Here is a 16,540-nt window from a genome sequence, read left to right as displayed (position 1 = left end):
ACCACAGTATATTCTTTTGCTTTTCTACTGTTTTCCAAGTGATGAAAACACCAAAATGAAAGCCTATGATTTCATTAGGTTGATTTACTGCTCACCCTGTATCCAAGTCAACTGACTGAAATTATCTTCAAAAAATCCTGTTTTCTGTAGCCTAATTTTATAAGCCCACAAGAACTCAGCTTCACTTGAATCTTACAACACTGTGAAATTAATATTAACTTAGCTGAATGTTTTCAGTTTGAATTAATATGCTTGCAATGTCATTCAATCTTGCAAATTGCTATCATCAGGAAGTGAACATGTTTTAGCTTTTCAAAGTATCAATTATGAGGCATAAGAGTTCAACTGCAGCTCCTGGTTTAATCCTCTAGCTATCCGTCATCTAAAGCTTACTGAAAGAGTTGAATTAAACTTCAAGGATGTAGGGTGGCTATTTTTTGCAGACCAGGTAAACAATAGCTGCAGTTTGATGCCCTTGATGGAAGTGGACTGGTGTGTTAATTCTGCATATGAAGTCAGCAAAGCACTTACATTTTAAAGGATCTAGTCTTGTTCTGATTCAAGTTTGTCCTTTCAAAAAGAGTTGCTATTCCTCCATTCTGTAAAGAAGTTCAGGACTTGGCTTTGATTTTAAATTCCCATATATTATTTTGTCATTAAAATACAAAATACTTGGTGGGGCTTTTTTCTTTTGGACAAGTCCCCATCTCTTCGTTTTTCAGTTTTCTTATCATTTCTTTACTCTTAATGAGGATAAAAATTCCTGACTAGATAGCTCATAACACTGTTTTGCGGGGCAGGTCAGATGATACAAGGAAAAGTCGTGAGGCTTGCTAAATTCTACATAAAACATTTCTTTTATGATCACACAACATCTATAGTTGTAGCAGTTACTGTTAGTGTCTTTTTGCACTACTGCTTCCTCCGTCTGTGTAAAGGCACTAGATCTGTGCAAGGCAGGCTGGGAGTGCCAGGCAATTTATGCTGTGGGAACAGTCCTAGATCCATGACCATTGGGGGTTGGTGGATGAATATCCCATTTTTTTTTTTGTCCTTTGGTGGCAGAGGTGGGTGGAGGGCCACACTATGTGTGCTATGCAATCCCCTACAAGTCCTCTGAAAGGTTGAGGTTCAATTCCCACAGCAGTAATTCTTCATTAATGCACACTTTTGCTTCCTTCCATCTCATTTTTTACATTTTCTGAGTTTACCTGTGAAATAAATGATCTGCACTCAAGTTATCTTCAGGTCCATTTTTTTTTTTGAAGATTTATTCGTGAGAGAGAGAGAGAGAGAGAGAGAGAGAGAGAGAGAGAGGCACAGACACAGGCAGAGGGAGAAGCAGGCTCCATGCAGGGAGCCTGATGTGGGACTCAATCCGGGGTCTCCAGGATCACACCCTGGGCTGAAGGCGGTGCTAAACCGCTGAGTCACCCGGGCTGCCCTTCAGGTCCATTTTTCGTGGAACTCAACCTAAGACCCTAGTTCTAATGGTCTTTCAAAAAGTATACGTGCAGCTAGCTCACCAATGATAACCTAGAATTCTCTGGCTTTATTGCCCAGCCTTAGTCCTGGATTGGAACTAAGTCTGTTTTGCCTCCTGACCAGCAGGGCTTAAGAGTATTTCCCAGTAACTCTCCAAGAAGTGGTTTCCTACTAATCCTGATTATACCTCCCATCCCCTGAGACTGTGTACCTTTTAGGGGGACAGGTGATACATGAGTCAAGCAGAGAGGAAATATAACCTTTACCGCTAATAAAGATGCCGTTGGAGAGCACGGCATACAGTTGTGAGCACTAACGATGAACCCCAAAATCAGGCAGGTTTATCCAGTCACAGACAGTGGTGGGTAACCACGGGCCTCCAACTTCAGAGGCAGAGCCTGCCACTCTATAAAGTTTGCAGAATGGAGGAGGAGAACAGGATGTGCTCTCTCTGTAGACAGATCCAAAAGAGAAAAAGGGGTGCAGGGAGGAAGCGGTTGAGTCATAGATGTCTAGTTCCTGTTCCAGTCAAAATTCATTCTCCTTGTTCATAGCAGTAACAGGAGAGCAGAAAGAAACCAAGCAAGTTATTGTTAAGAATTCCTTTTATTATGGAAACATGATGCTAGGGAAAGGGGTTTCCCCTTTCCAATACTCCCAGGGTTTTTGTTCTCATAGCTCATTGGGCTTAACCATTAAGCTCAAGGCCAACCAAGAGTGTGATCTTCTCCTTGGTAGAAGACCAGCAATCTATCCTGACAGTGCTGCTCCCACCATGAGCATATCCCCCTACTCTTCCCATCCGAATGGTTGAAAGAGAATAGCTATTGCCCTCACAAGGTAATTCAGTGAATGAAATAACTCCAGGGCCATGCTGAATCCCAGCTGAAAGTTTCCCATTTCACTCTGCAGTCCCAATTATGTCTAACTATGTCGTTTGGTCAGTCTATCAGAGGCTCTGAAAAGAGATTATGACGATGTAAAGATACTTCCATAGAAAAAAAGTCAAATATTGATGTCCACCGATTTAAATATGACCCCTCTACCATTGTGAATTTCCCAGGGAGAAAAAGTTAAAAGATTAGATTCTCTTATATGCTCGGGTTAAACTCATCCTTCTGATTGTGCTTGTTCTGAATTAGATGGGTTCTTCATGCCTTGGATAGCACTGTGGTTCTTTTAGCAACCTGGACAGGGTTTCACGAGAACCACCGGTGTGGCTTTTATCAGAATCTCAAAAGTTAAATTATACACCAAATTTCTGGCATACCTCACTTTTTAAAGGATTTTTTGAAAAAGATTTATTTATTTTAGAGAGAGTGAAAACTGAGGGAGGGGCAGAGGAGTAAGGGAGAGAGAGAGAATCTCAAGCAGTCTCTGTGCTAAGCATGAAGCCTGACTTGGGGTTTGATCTCACAACCCCGAGATCATGACTTGAGTGGAAACTATGAGTTGGACGTTTAACCAAATGCACCACACCCAGGTGCCCCTGGTATACCTCAGTTTTAAAAGAGTATCATCAAAATTCTTAACACCAACATACTTAAACAGAAGAAAACAAATCAATACCAAGATCTTTAAGTAATTACCAAGATAAAATGATGCTCCCAGAACACTGCACCTTCCATAACAGAGACTCAGTGGTATCCTGATTTCAGCTTCACCAGGATAGGATGCTCAAGTCCCTGACCTGTAAACTTAAACTCGATTGGGAGGAGTCTCCCCCAAGAGGTTAGCACTGGCAACATGCTTTAACCATTTCTGTGGGGAGAATTAACTGTTATTTCTCTCAGGGTGAAATATGGGACTGTAGGAGATCAGAATATGTCACCCCAATCTTTGCTACTCTGGCATAAGGATTATTTTGAGCCGAAGGCAACTGAGAAAAAGTAGGCATAGGATGACCTCTCTGTGGTATCCTATCTACCTGAAAACAAGATCCTAAATTCCCTTATGAAGGTATTTCCCCCCTCCTCTCAACATCCCCTACTTTCCATATCAGGAAGGGAACAAACAACTTTTATCACCAGAGATGGGATGGCACCTCCACCATTTAATAATCCCTTGAGAGTAGAGTACTTCCATCTGACTGATCCTCCCCTTTTGAACTGTCCAGCCTTTTGGGGGTACAGTTGGCATCGGTGTCCCAGCCTTTTAATGAGCACTTCCCAATAGTTTTTGGCAAGTAGTCTCTATTCTCTGTGTAGCTCTAAGAGAGTACTTTCCAGTAGTGGTCTATATTCTTGCTCCCTCTGAGAGTCAGCACAGTTGGCTGAAATTTTGCTTCTATTCTTGTTTGATTTTTTTGGGACCAAGTTATTATTTCTGAGCTAAAAAAAAAAAAAAAAAAAAACCCTCCAAAACATCTACTCATTTTAAAAATAACCTCTTACATGAGTTAAACCTAAGTACATCATCTTTTCCCTTTTAATCTGTCCTTCAATTTCATTTTTCCTCTTATATCCATCTGATCTGTTCTCTAAGATCTCAACTTTATCTCCAAAAAAATCTTTCTCCTTCACAAGCTTAATTATTCTTAATTTTCTTCTCATTCCTTCATTGTTCCTGTTCTAAAACTGAAGTACATTCTAGAAACACTAAAGATTCCCTGATTTCCTGAACAAATCTGATTCCTAGACACACAAGGTTCTAGGTTTAGGACTAACTACCTTCTTAATCTTTTAGAATAATTTAACGCAATAATTTAATGCCAAAAAAATTTAGGCATTTTCCATTATAGTAAGGCTTCTATGTCTTTGCTTTTCTCTCTCTCTCTCTCTTTTTTAAGATTTATTTTTTTTTAGAGTGGGAAAGGGGCAGAGGGAGAGAGTCCCAAGCAGACTCCCTGCTGAGAGCAGAGCCTGCAGTGGGGTTCAATCTCACGACTCTGAGATCCTGACCTGAGCCAAAACCAAGAGGTGGATGTTCAACTGACTGAGCTACCCAGGTGCTCCTTCACTGCTTGGTTTTTTTAATAAAAGACTGGTGTGGATATCTGCAAACCTGGAGGCTTAGAAATCTAAAGCCATGGTCAGAGCCTATTAAATTCACAAATCCAGTAAATTTTGGATCACATGGTGGGAGATTACTCTTGGGACTCTTGACAGGCCATATGACTTCAAGATTAGTCTTTGGGTACTGCCTACATAGGTTGGTATCAACAGTTGAAAACTAGAACTTCAAACTACAGTTCTCTACAGTACACATGCTGTGTAAAGACTGTAAAAGAAATGAGAGAATTAAAATATCATTTTGAAGACACTAGAAAAAAATAATAGATAACAATTACAATGAACACTAAACTAGTTAGATAAAAGACTGATGGAGAACTTTATAATGGTGCATGGACTGATACCTGAATGGACTATTAGCTCTAAAATCTCTATAAAACTGGCACATGGGGTATTATATGCCTGATATGATGCAACAACAGTACTTAAAGATTATTCTTGCAAAAAAATTTGTTTGAACACAAATTTACTGGAATTTCTTAAATCTACCAGTCTGCAGGGAAAATGGGTGATAGAGGAACATGTTAAATGATACAAAGAACATATGATCATCCAAATTCAGAAAGGGAGAGAAATGGCTCAGTTTCTTTAACAAAAAAGTGCCATTTCAAAAGGAATGGAACATGAACTGTATAGATTAAAAGACCCTTAAGAACCATGCCAACCAAATGCAATATATGGATCTCACCTGGGACCTGATTTAAACATACCAACTGTAAAAGCATTTAAGACTTACAGAAAAGTTGCTGTAGTATCAAGAATTGCTATATAACCTTCACCTAACCAAATGTTAACAATATATTACATTCACTTTAGCATTTTCTCTCTACATAATCACATTGTTTTTTTGAGAGTAAGTTGCAGCCAAAATGCTCTTTACCCCTAATTTTCACTGTGTATTAACTAAAGACAAGGACATTCTCATATATAACCACAGTAAAATTATCAAAATATGGAAATTAATACCAATTAACATTAGCTACAGACCTTATTAAAAGTGTACCATTTGTCCCACTAGATCTTTTACAGGAAAAAAACTCAGTCTTTGTTTTTCATGACCTGGACTTTTAAAGAATAAAGGCTGATTATTTTATAGACTGTCCCTCAACTTGGGTTTGACTACTATCTCTTTGTTATATTTACATTATGCATTTTTTGAAGAATTCCTCAAGCATGATGCTTTCTCTTCCTCAGTGCATCTAATCAGGAAACATACTATATTTTTCCTATAACCGATAATACTCAAAAGGACATTTTTGAGACAACTAGGGAAAACTGAAAACATAAGATATTAAGAAGTTATTGTTAATTTTGTTAGATGTCATAATGGTATGTATTTATGTTTTTTAAAAATGGCATTGATCTGTTAGTGATATATGCATTGCAGAAGACAAGAGGCTTGATGTCCAGTTATAGGGAGTTTGGTTACATTAGGCAGGAAGCAGTAATAATAATATAGTCAGATCTTGACTTTTCTGAAATAGTTTCCAATTTGTACATTCTCCAGGTCTTTGACCATTTTTCCTTTCTTTTGGTCACTACTTCTACAGTTTACACAAATAGTCAAATTTTGTGACTTGCTGGATGAAGAAAGAGTGTGGGAGAGGAGATTGAAATTACTGGCTGAAATTAACTTTATAAATAATTTGAACATTTCATTTCTTTGTGATTTGTATGTCTTCCTTATTTAAAAACTTTTTTTGGGGGGGGGATAATCTCTTCACCCAACATGGGGCTCGAGCTCATACCTGGAGATTGAGAGTCACATGCTCAACCACTTGAGCCAGCCAGGTACCCTGCAGGTCCTTCTTATTACAGATAATCAATCAAGTATAATGAAATGAGATCACTTATAATGATCATATAGTAGAGCTTTACAGCCAAAAATACAAAAAGTCCTCAGGTTATTTTTTGAAAAGTATTTTAAAAAAATTTGTTTCACCAAGGACTAACCCTTTGCTGATGTCCAAATTTAAACTATTTTTCTGAGTTTGTCTCATAAGAGAAAAACATGAAAAGTTGCTTCTGTGGTATTTTCTTCTAGTTTTTCAAGCCCTCATGTAGTAGCAACTGGTTCAAAATACTGCTTTGTTTCAAAGCATGCAGTTTAGATGTATCTTCACTGATGATGGCAATATTTCCATTTTGTTCCTGAGCCGTCAGGTCACTTTCACTATCAGACAGTGTACACAGTAGAGTGTCGTTTTCATAGGTTGGAAAATAATACCTGAAAACAACCACAGATACAGTGAATAATCAAACTATAAAATATCCAGAAAAGTTTCTAGGCAGTTGAACATACGCATTACTCTAATTCTGCTAAGTTTCCTTGCCCACAATTCCAACAGCATTTTGCAAAGGTGGTATGGGTGTCAACTTTGGAATTACTTTTACTTTAACCTTTATTGGCCGACGTCAATCTCACTAGCATCCTTGCTAGCTGCCCATTCAGCCTGTACTTGATGTACCCATAAAACTCACAATCTGGGAATGGCTGGGTGGCTCAGTGGTTGAGCCTTTGGCTCAGGGCGTGATCCTTGAGTCCCAGGATTGAGTCCCACCTCAGGCTCCCTGCAAGGAGCCTGCTTCTCCCTCTGCCTGTGTCTCTGCCTCTCTCTCTCTGTGTCTCTCATGAATAAATAAATAAAAATCTTTAACAAAATTGTTTAAGTACTATTATAGATTAGGCTCGATGCCCTTTGAAGAACACATCCCCACTGTAGGATTTCTTTTTCCTGATAAAACACAGAGTGTATCATACTTTTTATAGGCTATATTTATTGTTCCAATATAGCTACAAAGTAATTTTTCTTATTTCTGTGTAGGTACGGATCAGTGGACCAACTGCCTAACATTTATAAAATGCTAAGATGCAAAATATATACCAAAAGCTCTAATAGTTGTGCTTTGACATAGTAATTTTATTTCTAGGAGTTTATTTAAATGAAAAATTGGGTAAGTGTGCAATAAGATAGGCATAGGGATACTCATTGTATTACTATTTATAAGAGTAAAATGCAAGAAACAGACCTCAGTATCTAGCAAATTAGGGTATATCTACTGAATGGCATATTTGGCAATCATTAAAAATAATGCAACTGATATGTATTGATATAGAAAAATGCTTACAATATTGTTAATAAACTATAATGAAAAAAATCTATACCTCATCTTTATCTTCATGCCACAAAATCTGAGAGTTAGTGACATATAAAAGGGGGATTCCTTTTTTTTTTTAATTTAAAGATTTTATTTATTTATTCATGAGAGACAGAGAGAGAGAGAGAGGCAGAGACACAGGCAGAGGGAGAAGCAGGCTCCATGCAGGGAGCCTGATGTGGGACTTGATCCTGGGTCTCCAGGATCACACCCTGGGCTGAAGGTGGCGCTAAACCGCTGGGCTACCCAGGGATCCCAAAAGGGGGATTCCTTTAAAAATAAGGTTTTTGGGATCCCTGGGTGGCTCAGCGGTTTAGCACCTGCCTTTGGCCCAGGGCGCAATCCTGGAGTCCCGGGATTGAGTCCCACATCGGGCTCCCTGCATGGAGCCTGCTTCTCCCTCTGCCTGTGTCTCTGCCTCTCTCTCCCTCTGTCTCTCATGAATAAATAAGTAAAATCTTAAAAAAAAAAGTTTTCTAAGATTTTTGCTTTTTAAAAAAATAAACACATATTTCTCTTTTATTTAAGTTTGGAGAAATTGAATAAAGGAACAAATAAGGGATATGGAGTAAAGAAGTATATGTGTGGTTGAGTAGCACTCACTCTGGTTGATCCCAGGTCTTTCTTTCAGGAAGCAGTGATGTATGTTTAGCTTCTTCCATATGAGTCCTTAACTCTGCTTTGGATTTGAATTTCACATGGCAGCCATAACATCTACATTGGTGAATTTGTCTCCGAATGAAATTGACCAGTTTCACTTGCTGGTAGAAATTTAATCCTGAAAAACAACAGTTCATACAATCTTTAGAATCAGTCAAACTCATTTTTGCACTGTTATGATTTTTTAAAGGAGCCACTTGTCTTTCTCTTTTAAAAAAGGTTTTATTTATTTGAAAGAGGGGGGGGGAGAGAGAGAGAGAGAGAGAGAGAGAGAGAGAGAGATATGAGCAGGGAGAGGGGCAGAAGATGGACAAGCAGAGTCTACACTGAGTGTGGAGCCCAAGGCAGGGCTCAATCCCAGGACCCTGAAATTATGATCTGAGCCAAAGGCAGACAGTTAACTAACTGAACCACCCAAGTGCCTGAGTCACTTCTCTTTATTAACCAACCTGAAGAGGCAGTCTGATTACAAAGCATAATAATAGATACCAAACTATAACAGCCAATACTTTTATAGGGCTTATGTGCTAGGCACTGTTCTAATCAGTTTCCATGTATTAATACGTTTAGCTTTTGCAGAACTCTACCACATAGGTAGTATTATCATAGCCACATATTAGGAAACTGCCCAAGGTTGAATAGCCAGTGGGTGGGTAGAACCAGCATTTGACGTACATACATGTCTGTAAGAAGAGCAAAGAAAAGTAACACATACCAGAGTCTAGGAAAGCAGTCAGTGAGCTGAGGAATGGGAAGTAGGCTTTCTACTGTCTTTGATCCATTAGCGAGTCAGTAATTTACATCTTCATGCCCCTAATCTTTCCATCATAGTGATACTGAGAATGATGCAACTGGGTACATCTGTGATAAATAAATAATCCAGCTACACTGCCAAGCAGTACAGTAGGTGTTTTATATACATTATCTACTCCCTGTCACATTCTGTTGACCTGAGGCCTTATGTCACACAGCCAGTAAGTGCTGGAGCTGGAATATGAACTCTAGTCTGACATCAAAATCCATGGTCTTTCCATTAGCCCCTTCCACTTTATTTATGATGGATACTAACCGGGAGCTTGTATTTTATTTGAAGCATTCATATATGTAGGAAAGAAGAAAGACCATATGAAATAAAAAAACATACTTGAATATTACAGTTCAAAATGGTTGTGAATCACCGCTTCAGGCGGTCCCATTGAGACCATCTGTGGAGAGACACATTTTGGCTGTGCACTCTCCCATCACGACACCGAACACAGGCATCGCTTACAGGATGGTGTATAAAAATGCCACATCATGGAAAACAACTTCTGAATCAAACTCACCAAGTTCTGACTTTATTTTGAGGAGATCAAACTCGTGAGCATCCTAAAAAAAGGAATGAATATCTGTGAGCATATAAATTATTTAATCTTTCAGGCTGAAGTTATAAACAGACGGCTTATTCATAGGAGTTTGAACACTGTTGAAACTCGTCTCAGTTCATCATGTTCTGCTTTTGAAGTATTCGAAATATAACTACTTCCCCCCACCACATCCAACTACTTTTTAAAGCACAGTCCAAACAAGTCATGCCAATCAGTTAAAACATTTTAATTATTCACAGTTTGTATCTACAGTTTTCACAATTTACTGTGTATGCATTCTGCAGTCTGACAAAAGTGTCCTCAGTCTCTAGTAAGATGTGGCCCTACTTACTAGTACTGTGCGCCTGGACTAGAATTATGGATATAGGTCCTTGCTACACAAGCACATAGGTTATTTTACAAATCTGCTTTTCGTTTTATGCTGTCAAATATACGGTTTAATGCAAATTTCTCCTCACTGATATCTTATCATAAATTACATTTCTTTTGATTTTTACGATGCAGACTTATTCTGCTCTACTCCTGTAATCGTCCAACTGGGTAAATGTTTGAACTTAAAAGCTTACAGAGAATAAAGACCATCCAACTCCCTATGAAGGCATTAGTGTAACATCAGAGGCAGGATAATTAGGAATTCCATGATAGTTCATGATTGAAAGCGACTGAGTAGAGGCCGAGGACACAGGTCAAGGACGTTGCAAAGGGAATTCCTACACAGGGTAGGGGGTACTAAGACTCCTTTCAATTCAAAGATATTAGGATATTATGAACTAAATTTAAATACTGGTAACTATATAACTAAATACTGGTAACTGGTAACCCACATACTACTAGCAACCTGTTTCAGAAAAAAAGACTGCTTTTGGAGGGGTAAATGCTCATGGCCTTTTAAACACCTTCTAGTTTTTTTATTTCATGGAACTAGGAACAGTGTTTCTGAATGAGAGTGGGGAGAAGGTGGGTGAAAGAGGACAGTCTATATGACGGTTGGCAGAGATGGCTGGGGGAGGGTATGGACAGCATATTAGAATCATCCAGTATAATATTCTTTATATTCAAATCACCCCTCTACCCTCAAGCTGCGATACTGTCAAGACTCATTAGATGTTCCCCCTTTCCACCACCACTGTCCAGCTGAGGATCAGCGATATTGGTAATGTGTCATCTTTCAGATATACTGGGGTAAAAAGAAGATTTTGTTTCAAGCTTCATTATAACATAAAAATGGCATCCACAGAAGGGAACACACAAATTGGAAATGCCCTCAAATATCGTCCCTCCAAATCCTTGTGACTGAAGGAGCTTGCACAGCCACACTCTGTACTCTCTTTGCCCACCCCGCTCCCCCCATGCTCTACTATTCCATTTCCTTTTTTTTAAAATTTTTATTTATTTATGATAGTCACAGAGAGAGAGAGAGAGAGAGAGGCGCAGAAACATAGGCAGAGGGAGAAGCAGGCTCCATGCACCGGGAGCCCGACGTGGGATTGGATCCTGGGTCTCCAGGATCGTGCCCTGGGCCAAAGGCAGGCGCCAAACCGCTGCGCCACCCAGGAATCCCTACTATTCCATTTCCATCAAGGGCTTTGTAAATGGAAGTTTCTCCCTTCCTGCTTTCTTCATTCACCAGCACAGAAAGCAGTGGAAAAAGACTCAGAACCTGTCCATATCTTGAGTACTGTTAATCATGGTTATAGGTCCCACATTCTAAGCTAAAATTATCTCATGAACATCTCAGAGGTAGGATGGCATCAGTGGTCTGTGAAATCCCACCCTAACAGTTCACACCCATCCAGGGCAATGTACTAAATTGCCCTGAGTTCTGGTTCTTCTTGATGGTTCTGACCTGTCTCTTCTGCTTTGCTTATAGCACTTAAAAGAAACAAAAAAATTTATTCATTTATTTATTTGACAGAGAGAGTGAGGGAGGGAGGGAGCGCACGGGGAGGGTCCGAGGGAGAGAATCTTTCAAGCAGATTCCACGCTGAGCAAGAGCCCAACTTGGGGCTCTATCTCATAAATCTGAGACCGTGACAGGAGCTAAAACCAAGAATTGGATGCTTAACTGCCTAAGCCACCCAGGCACTCTGCTTACAACACTTTTAGGAATAGGATAGTGACAGAAATTTCATATATATGCTGTAAGATTACAATCATGATCAGCTTTCCCCTGTCAGAACAAAACAAAATTCAAATGAGTAAAAGTATCTCACCTCCATGTGGACACATAATTTCTCAATTGTTTCTGCTTGCTTTTCACAAAATAGGCAGACAGCAGAGTCAGGGTGTTCTTCCCAATCAGACCAATCACTGTGTTAAAAAAAAAAAAAAAAACAGCAAATAGGGAGATTCCCCTCATTAAAAGGGTGTACTACACAGTCACTTGGTATTACTTCCTCCTCCCTGGGAAGCCCTGCCAATCTCAACTCTGACATTTTTGTAAAGACTGTCACATCATATTATGACTCCTTGATATAGCTTTTGAAATTCAAAGCAGCACCATGAAATTAATATAAATAGCGAACAGGTGCTGCTCCATTTTCTTCTATTTGCTTCTCTTCTGAGCAACTATTTCACTACAGAATCAGTATAATGCTTTTCTGAGACAACTAGGTTTAATTTGCAAAGGAGGCATATCAGTAGATGCGATGCTGTCTCTCATTAGCCACAACCACTAAGTACGCATGCTGTGAGGTGCAATGCTGGGAGTGTGTCTCTCTCTGCATGACAAATGGTGTGTTTTAAAAAGGCAAACCGTACATCCTTCATGTGAGAAATACTCATCATTTTAAATGGGCAAATGTTAAATCTGGTGGTAGACAGAGAAGTCAAAAAACATACAGAACTCATGTTACTAATCCTGCCTACCCCCCACACCCTGCATTTATTTTTGAGACACTGCCAACTTCTTGTCATTCCTAAGCCTGGAAAATTGAAATCCCAAGAGAGGAAAAAAGGCTAAACAGCTTTGAAGGAAAAGAGAATGAATAGCAGGGAATCCTTTTAGTTGAAAAGAACACTTCTCAAGCTTGTAATTCCAAGGAAAGAAGCTGCGAATGTTTTAACTAGGTCAATGGGATGCACATGGAACAAGGCTAACTTGAATTCCGTTATATTCTCTATTTCAATGACAAGCAGCGTGGAGAAGCCAAAAGTCGTATCACTTCAAGGTCTGGGTACTATTGGTGAGCAAAACACCAATGGAATGTATTCTTCTCTGAATTATATTTTATCTGTGTTTTTAATTAACAGTTTAAAAATTATTTTATTTTAAAAAAGATTAATTTGAAAGAGAGCACGAGAAAGTGAGAGGCAGCATAAGCGAGGGAGAGGGCATGGGAGGGACTGAGGGAGAGAGAGAAGCAGATGCCCTACTCAGCAGGGAGCCTGACATGGGGCTCAATCCAAGGACCCCAGGATCATGATCTGAGCCAAAGGCAGATGCCTAACTGTCTGACCCACCCAGGACTCCAGGATCCTAAATTTAAAAAATTTTTTATTCATTCATTTTTAAAGATTTTATTTGAGAGAAAGAGAAGAGGGAGAGGGACAAGCAGACTCTACACTAAGCAGACCTTGACATAGGGCTTGATCTCATGATCCTAAGATCAAGACCTGAGCCAAGACCAAGAGTCAGATGCTCGACCAACTGAGCCAAGGCACCCCTCAATTAACTGTTTTAATGACAAAACCGTATTTAGTTGGAAATAAGTGCTTTAGTGATTTTACTTTGAATTCAAGCTTTTGCACTATTACATGGAAGGATGCACGGTTCAGAGAGAAAGTTTTCTTCGTTTCTACTCTCTCTCCAGAATAATAATTTTAAACCCAACTAAAGAAATGTTTTCCTCCTCTTAAAACACAGCAATTAATTAGCAGTTATAAGAAGTCTTACTCTTCCTGATGGTCTAGCAACTCCCGATCATCTTCCAATTGAACTTCCTCCCACGATTTTCCAAGTTCCTTTTGTGGGAAGAACAGAAAAATTAGAGATGGAAGGAGCAAGAGGAAGAGGAGAAAGGAGAGAAAATAGGCATAGACCTAAAAAAAAAAAAAAAGCCACCATAATAAGCCCACTCAAAAACACATACACTCACTGGTTTTAAATCAATACAAGTAGGATTTATTAAGTTATTTCAGTGACAAGGAAGGATGTATCCTAATTTTTTTTTTTTTAGATTATTTATTGATGAGAGACAGAGAGAGAGAGAGAGAGGCAGGGACACAGACAGAGGGAGAAGTAAGCTCCATGCAGGGAGCCCGATGTGGGACTCGATCCCGGGACTCCAGGATCACACCCTGAGCCGAAGGCAGGTGCTAAACTGCTGAGCCACCCAGGGATCCCCTAAAATGTTTTTTAATATGTTTTTCTTTTTGGAGAAGCAGCAATATTCTTTCAAATTCCTTTCTCTTAAATCTCAACCCTGGATGCACATTAAAATCTCTTGATGGGGATCCTAAAACAGCCACTTAGCTGGCTGTTTCTCCTTGAGGTTCCCTGTATCACACAGCAGCCACAGTGATCTTTCTAAAGGACACTTCCCTGTTTGTATAAACCTTCCCATGGCTTCTTCTTCTTCTTTTTTTTTTCTTTTTAAGATTTTACTTATTCGTTCATGAGAGACACACACACACAGAGAGAAAGAGGCAGACACAGACAGAGGGAGAAGCAGGCTCCATGCAGGGAGCCTGATGTGGGACTCGATCCCCGGTCTCCAGGATCACATTCTGGGCTGAAGGGTGGCGCTAAACCACTGAGCCACCCGGGCTGTCCAAAAGTCCCATGGCTTCTTACCACACTTAGAACAAAATTCAGAAGCCTTATCATGGCCTGTAAGATCTGTACGTTCTGCCTTGGCTCTTTTTCCATCCTTTATGTCTCACCACTTTTTCTCTGGCTCAGTTTGCTCCAGACAGATCAGTGTCTTTGCTATCCCTTAAACACAGCAATCTCCCCGCTACCTGGCTACTTCTGGACTTGTTGCATCATCTGCCTCAACATTGCTCTCTCATAGAACTACGTGGCTCAGTCCTTGGGGCATCTGCTTAAATGTTACCATCTCTTCTTCTAACTATTCTGTCTAAAACAACATCTCTCCTCCCAGTTACTTTTTATTCCCCTGTGATTTTTTTTTAAAACATCAATCATTTCCTGAAATCAATTCTGTATATCTATGTGTTTTCTTACTTGCTGTTTATTTTCTCCACCAGAATGTCCCTGAGGACATGGACTTTGTTCATTGTTACATTTCCAGAGCCAAGCATATATAGTAAGTACTAGAAAGTGTTTTTTAAACTGAACTGTAACTGAAAAAATCTAAAAATTCAATGCCAATTTAGATCCGGTCTCAAAAGGTTTTTGTAAGGTGATTAAATAAATTAGCTAATGTATAGGCATACCTCAGAGATATTGCAGGTTTGGTTACAGACTACCACTGTTAAGGAAAGTCAAATGAATATTTTGGTTTCCCAGTGCATATAAAAGTCATGTTTACATTACACTGCAGTGTTATTATGTGCACAAGCATTATGTCCAAAAAAATAATGTATATGCCTTAATTAAGTATTGCAGGAATTACCGACTCAGAGACACAATGTGAGCAAATGCTGTTGCAAAAATGGCACTGATAGATTTGCTCAACATAGGATTGCCACAATCCTTCAATTTGTAAAAATGTATGCCTGCCCTGCAAAGCACAATAAAGTGAAGTGCAATAAAACAAGGTATGCCTGTATATAAAGTATGTGGCACCAGGCAATAGTAAGTACTCAAATATCTACTTCAGTCCCTTTTCTTCTCTTACAATTTCACCTACTCAGGGCTTTGTCTGGCAAATTTAGTTATACTTTTAGCAAAACTTTATGGAGTAATGAGCAGGAATGATTTCTTTTGGCCTAATCATCTATCTTTTCTATTCTTGAATCATTTGTTCATCTTTCTTTTCTTTTTCTCCATCTGATTTCCCCACTGTGACATGCAAAAGCAGACATTACACTAAAGAAGGATGTAAGAACAAAAATGCACACCTTTCCAAGCAGCTAACCTATGGTTACAGTCAGGCGCAACCTGACCTGCTATAAATATAGATATCCTTGTTTGATATTTCTCTTTTGAAAAAAATAACTAAAATTTACTCTTGGGGCACCTGGGTGGCTTAGTGGTTGAGCATCCTCCTTTGTCTCAGGTTGTGATCCTGGGGTCTTGGGATTGAGTCCCGCATCAGGCTCCATGTGGAAAGCCTGTGTCTCCCTCTGCCTATGTCTCTGTGTCTCTCATGAATAAATAAATAAAATCTTAAAAAAAAAATTTACTCTCAGTTTTGAACATTTTTTTTTCCTTAAAAAAAAAAAAGGTATTCATTTAACAAAAAAACAAAGAACTACGAGGTCCATTATGATTTAGGGAAAAAAGAAAATCTATCATTCATCAACTTAATGAGAGGTTTTGAAGCTGTCATTATCTATCAGCTAAATGATGCATAAATTCAGACATGCAGAGATTTACCATAATGTCATTAGAGACAGTTAATTTGGGCTCTATAATGTACTTTTCAAAGTTGCCATGAAGTGTCTGGACCTCATTATGGACACCAAGAATGGCTTCAACAATGCCAACAGGATCTGTTAGTTGGAATTTTTGGTGATGAATTAAATCTTTCATGGATTACTTGGTATCTCTGGACTTGTACTTTAAAGTCATTGCTGCAAGATATTATTCAAAGAAGGGCCATCAGTGGTATTACCATTTTCAATATATGGACAAATGTTGCTTATCGATAGATGTTTTGGTCAAAGAGACTTAAAATATCTTTCAGTATCAAACTTCCAAATCCAAAGCACTATTTTGAGTATTCTAAG

General features: G+C 39.1%; 1 protein-coding gene across 2 annotated transcripts in view; it reads right to left on the bottom strand.

Annotated features, from left to right (window-relative positions):
• Positions 1-2,078: 2,078 nt before the first annotated feature.
• ZNF277 (zinc finger protein 277) overlaps positions 2,079-16,540 on the bottom strand; it is a 108,840-nt gene continuing 94,378 nt past the window's right edge. For both annotated transcript variants that reach the window (XM_055314700.1, XM_055314701.1), the window contains exons 8-12: positions 13,578-13,645; positions 11,896-11,992; positions 9,641-9,683; positions 8,259-8,433; positions 2,079-6,723 (exon numbers count right to left, since the gene is read on the bottom strand). In XM_055314700.1, coding sequence (XP_055170675.1) covers positions 6,537-6,723; positions 8,259-8,433; positions 9,641-9,683; positions 11,896-11,992; positions 13,578-13,645 — 570 coding nt within the window. In that variant the 3' untranslated portion in view covers positions 2,079-6,536. The remainder of the gene's footprint in view (positions 6,724-8,258; positions 8,434-9,640; positions 9,684-11,895; positions 11,993-13,577; positions 13,646-16,540) is intronic.

The sequence above is a fragment of the Nyctereutes procyonoides genome, unplaced genomic scaffold (assembly GCF_905146905.1).
Source record: "Nyctereutes procyonoides isolate TBG_1078 unplaced genomic scaffold, NYPRO_anot_genome, whole genome shotgun sequence".
Taxonomy (NCBI): domain Eukaryota; kingdom Metazoa; phylum Chordata; class Mammalia; order Carnivora; family Canidae; genus Nyctereutes; species Nyctereutes procyonoides.
The sequence above is the reverse complement of the archived record's forward strand: the minus strand, read 5'-3'. Positions and strand labels throughout refer to the sequence as shown.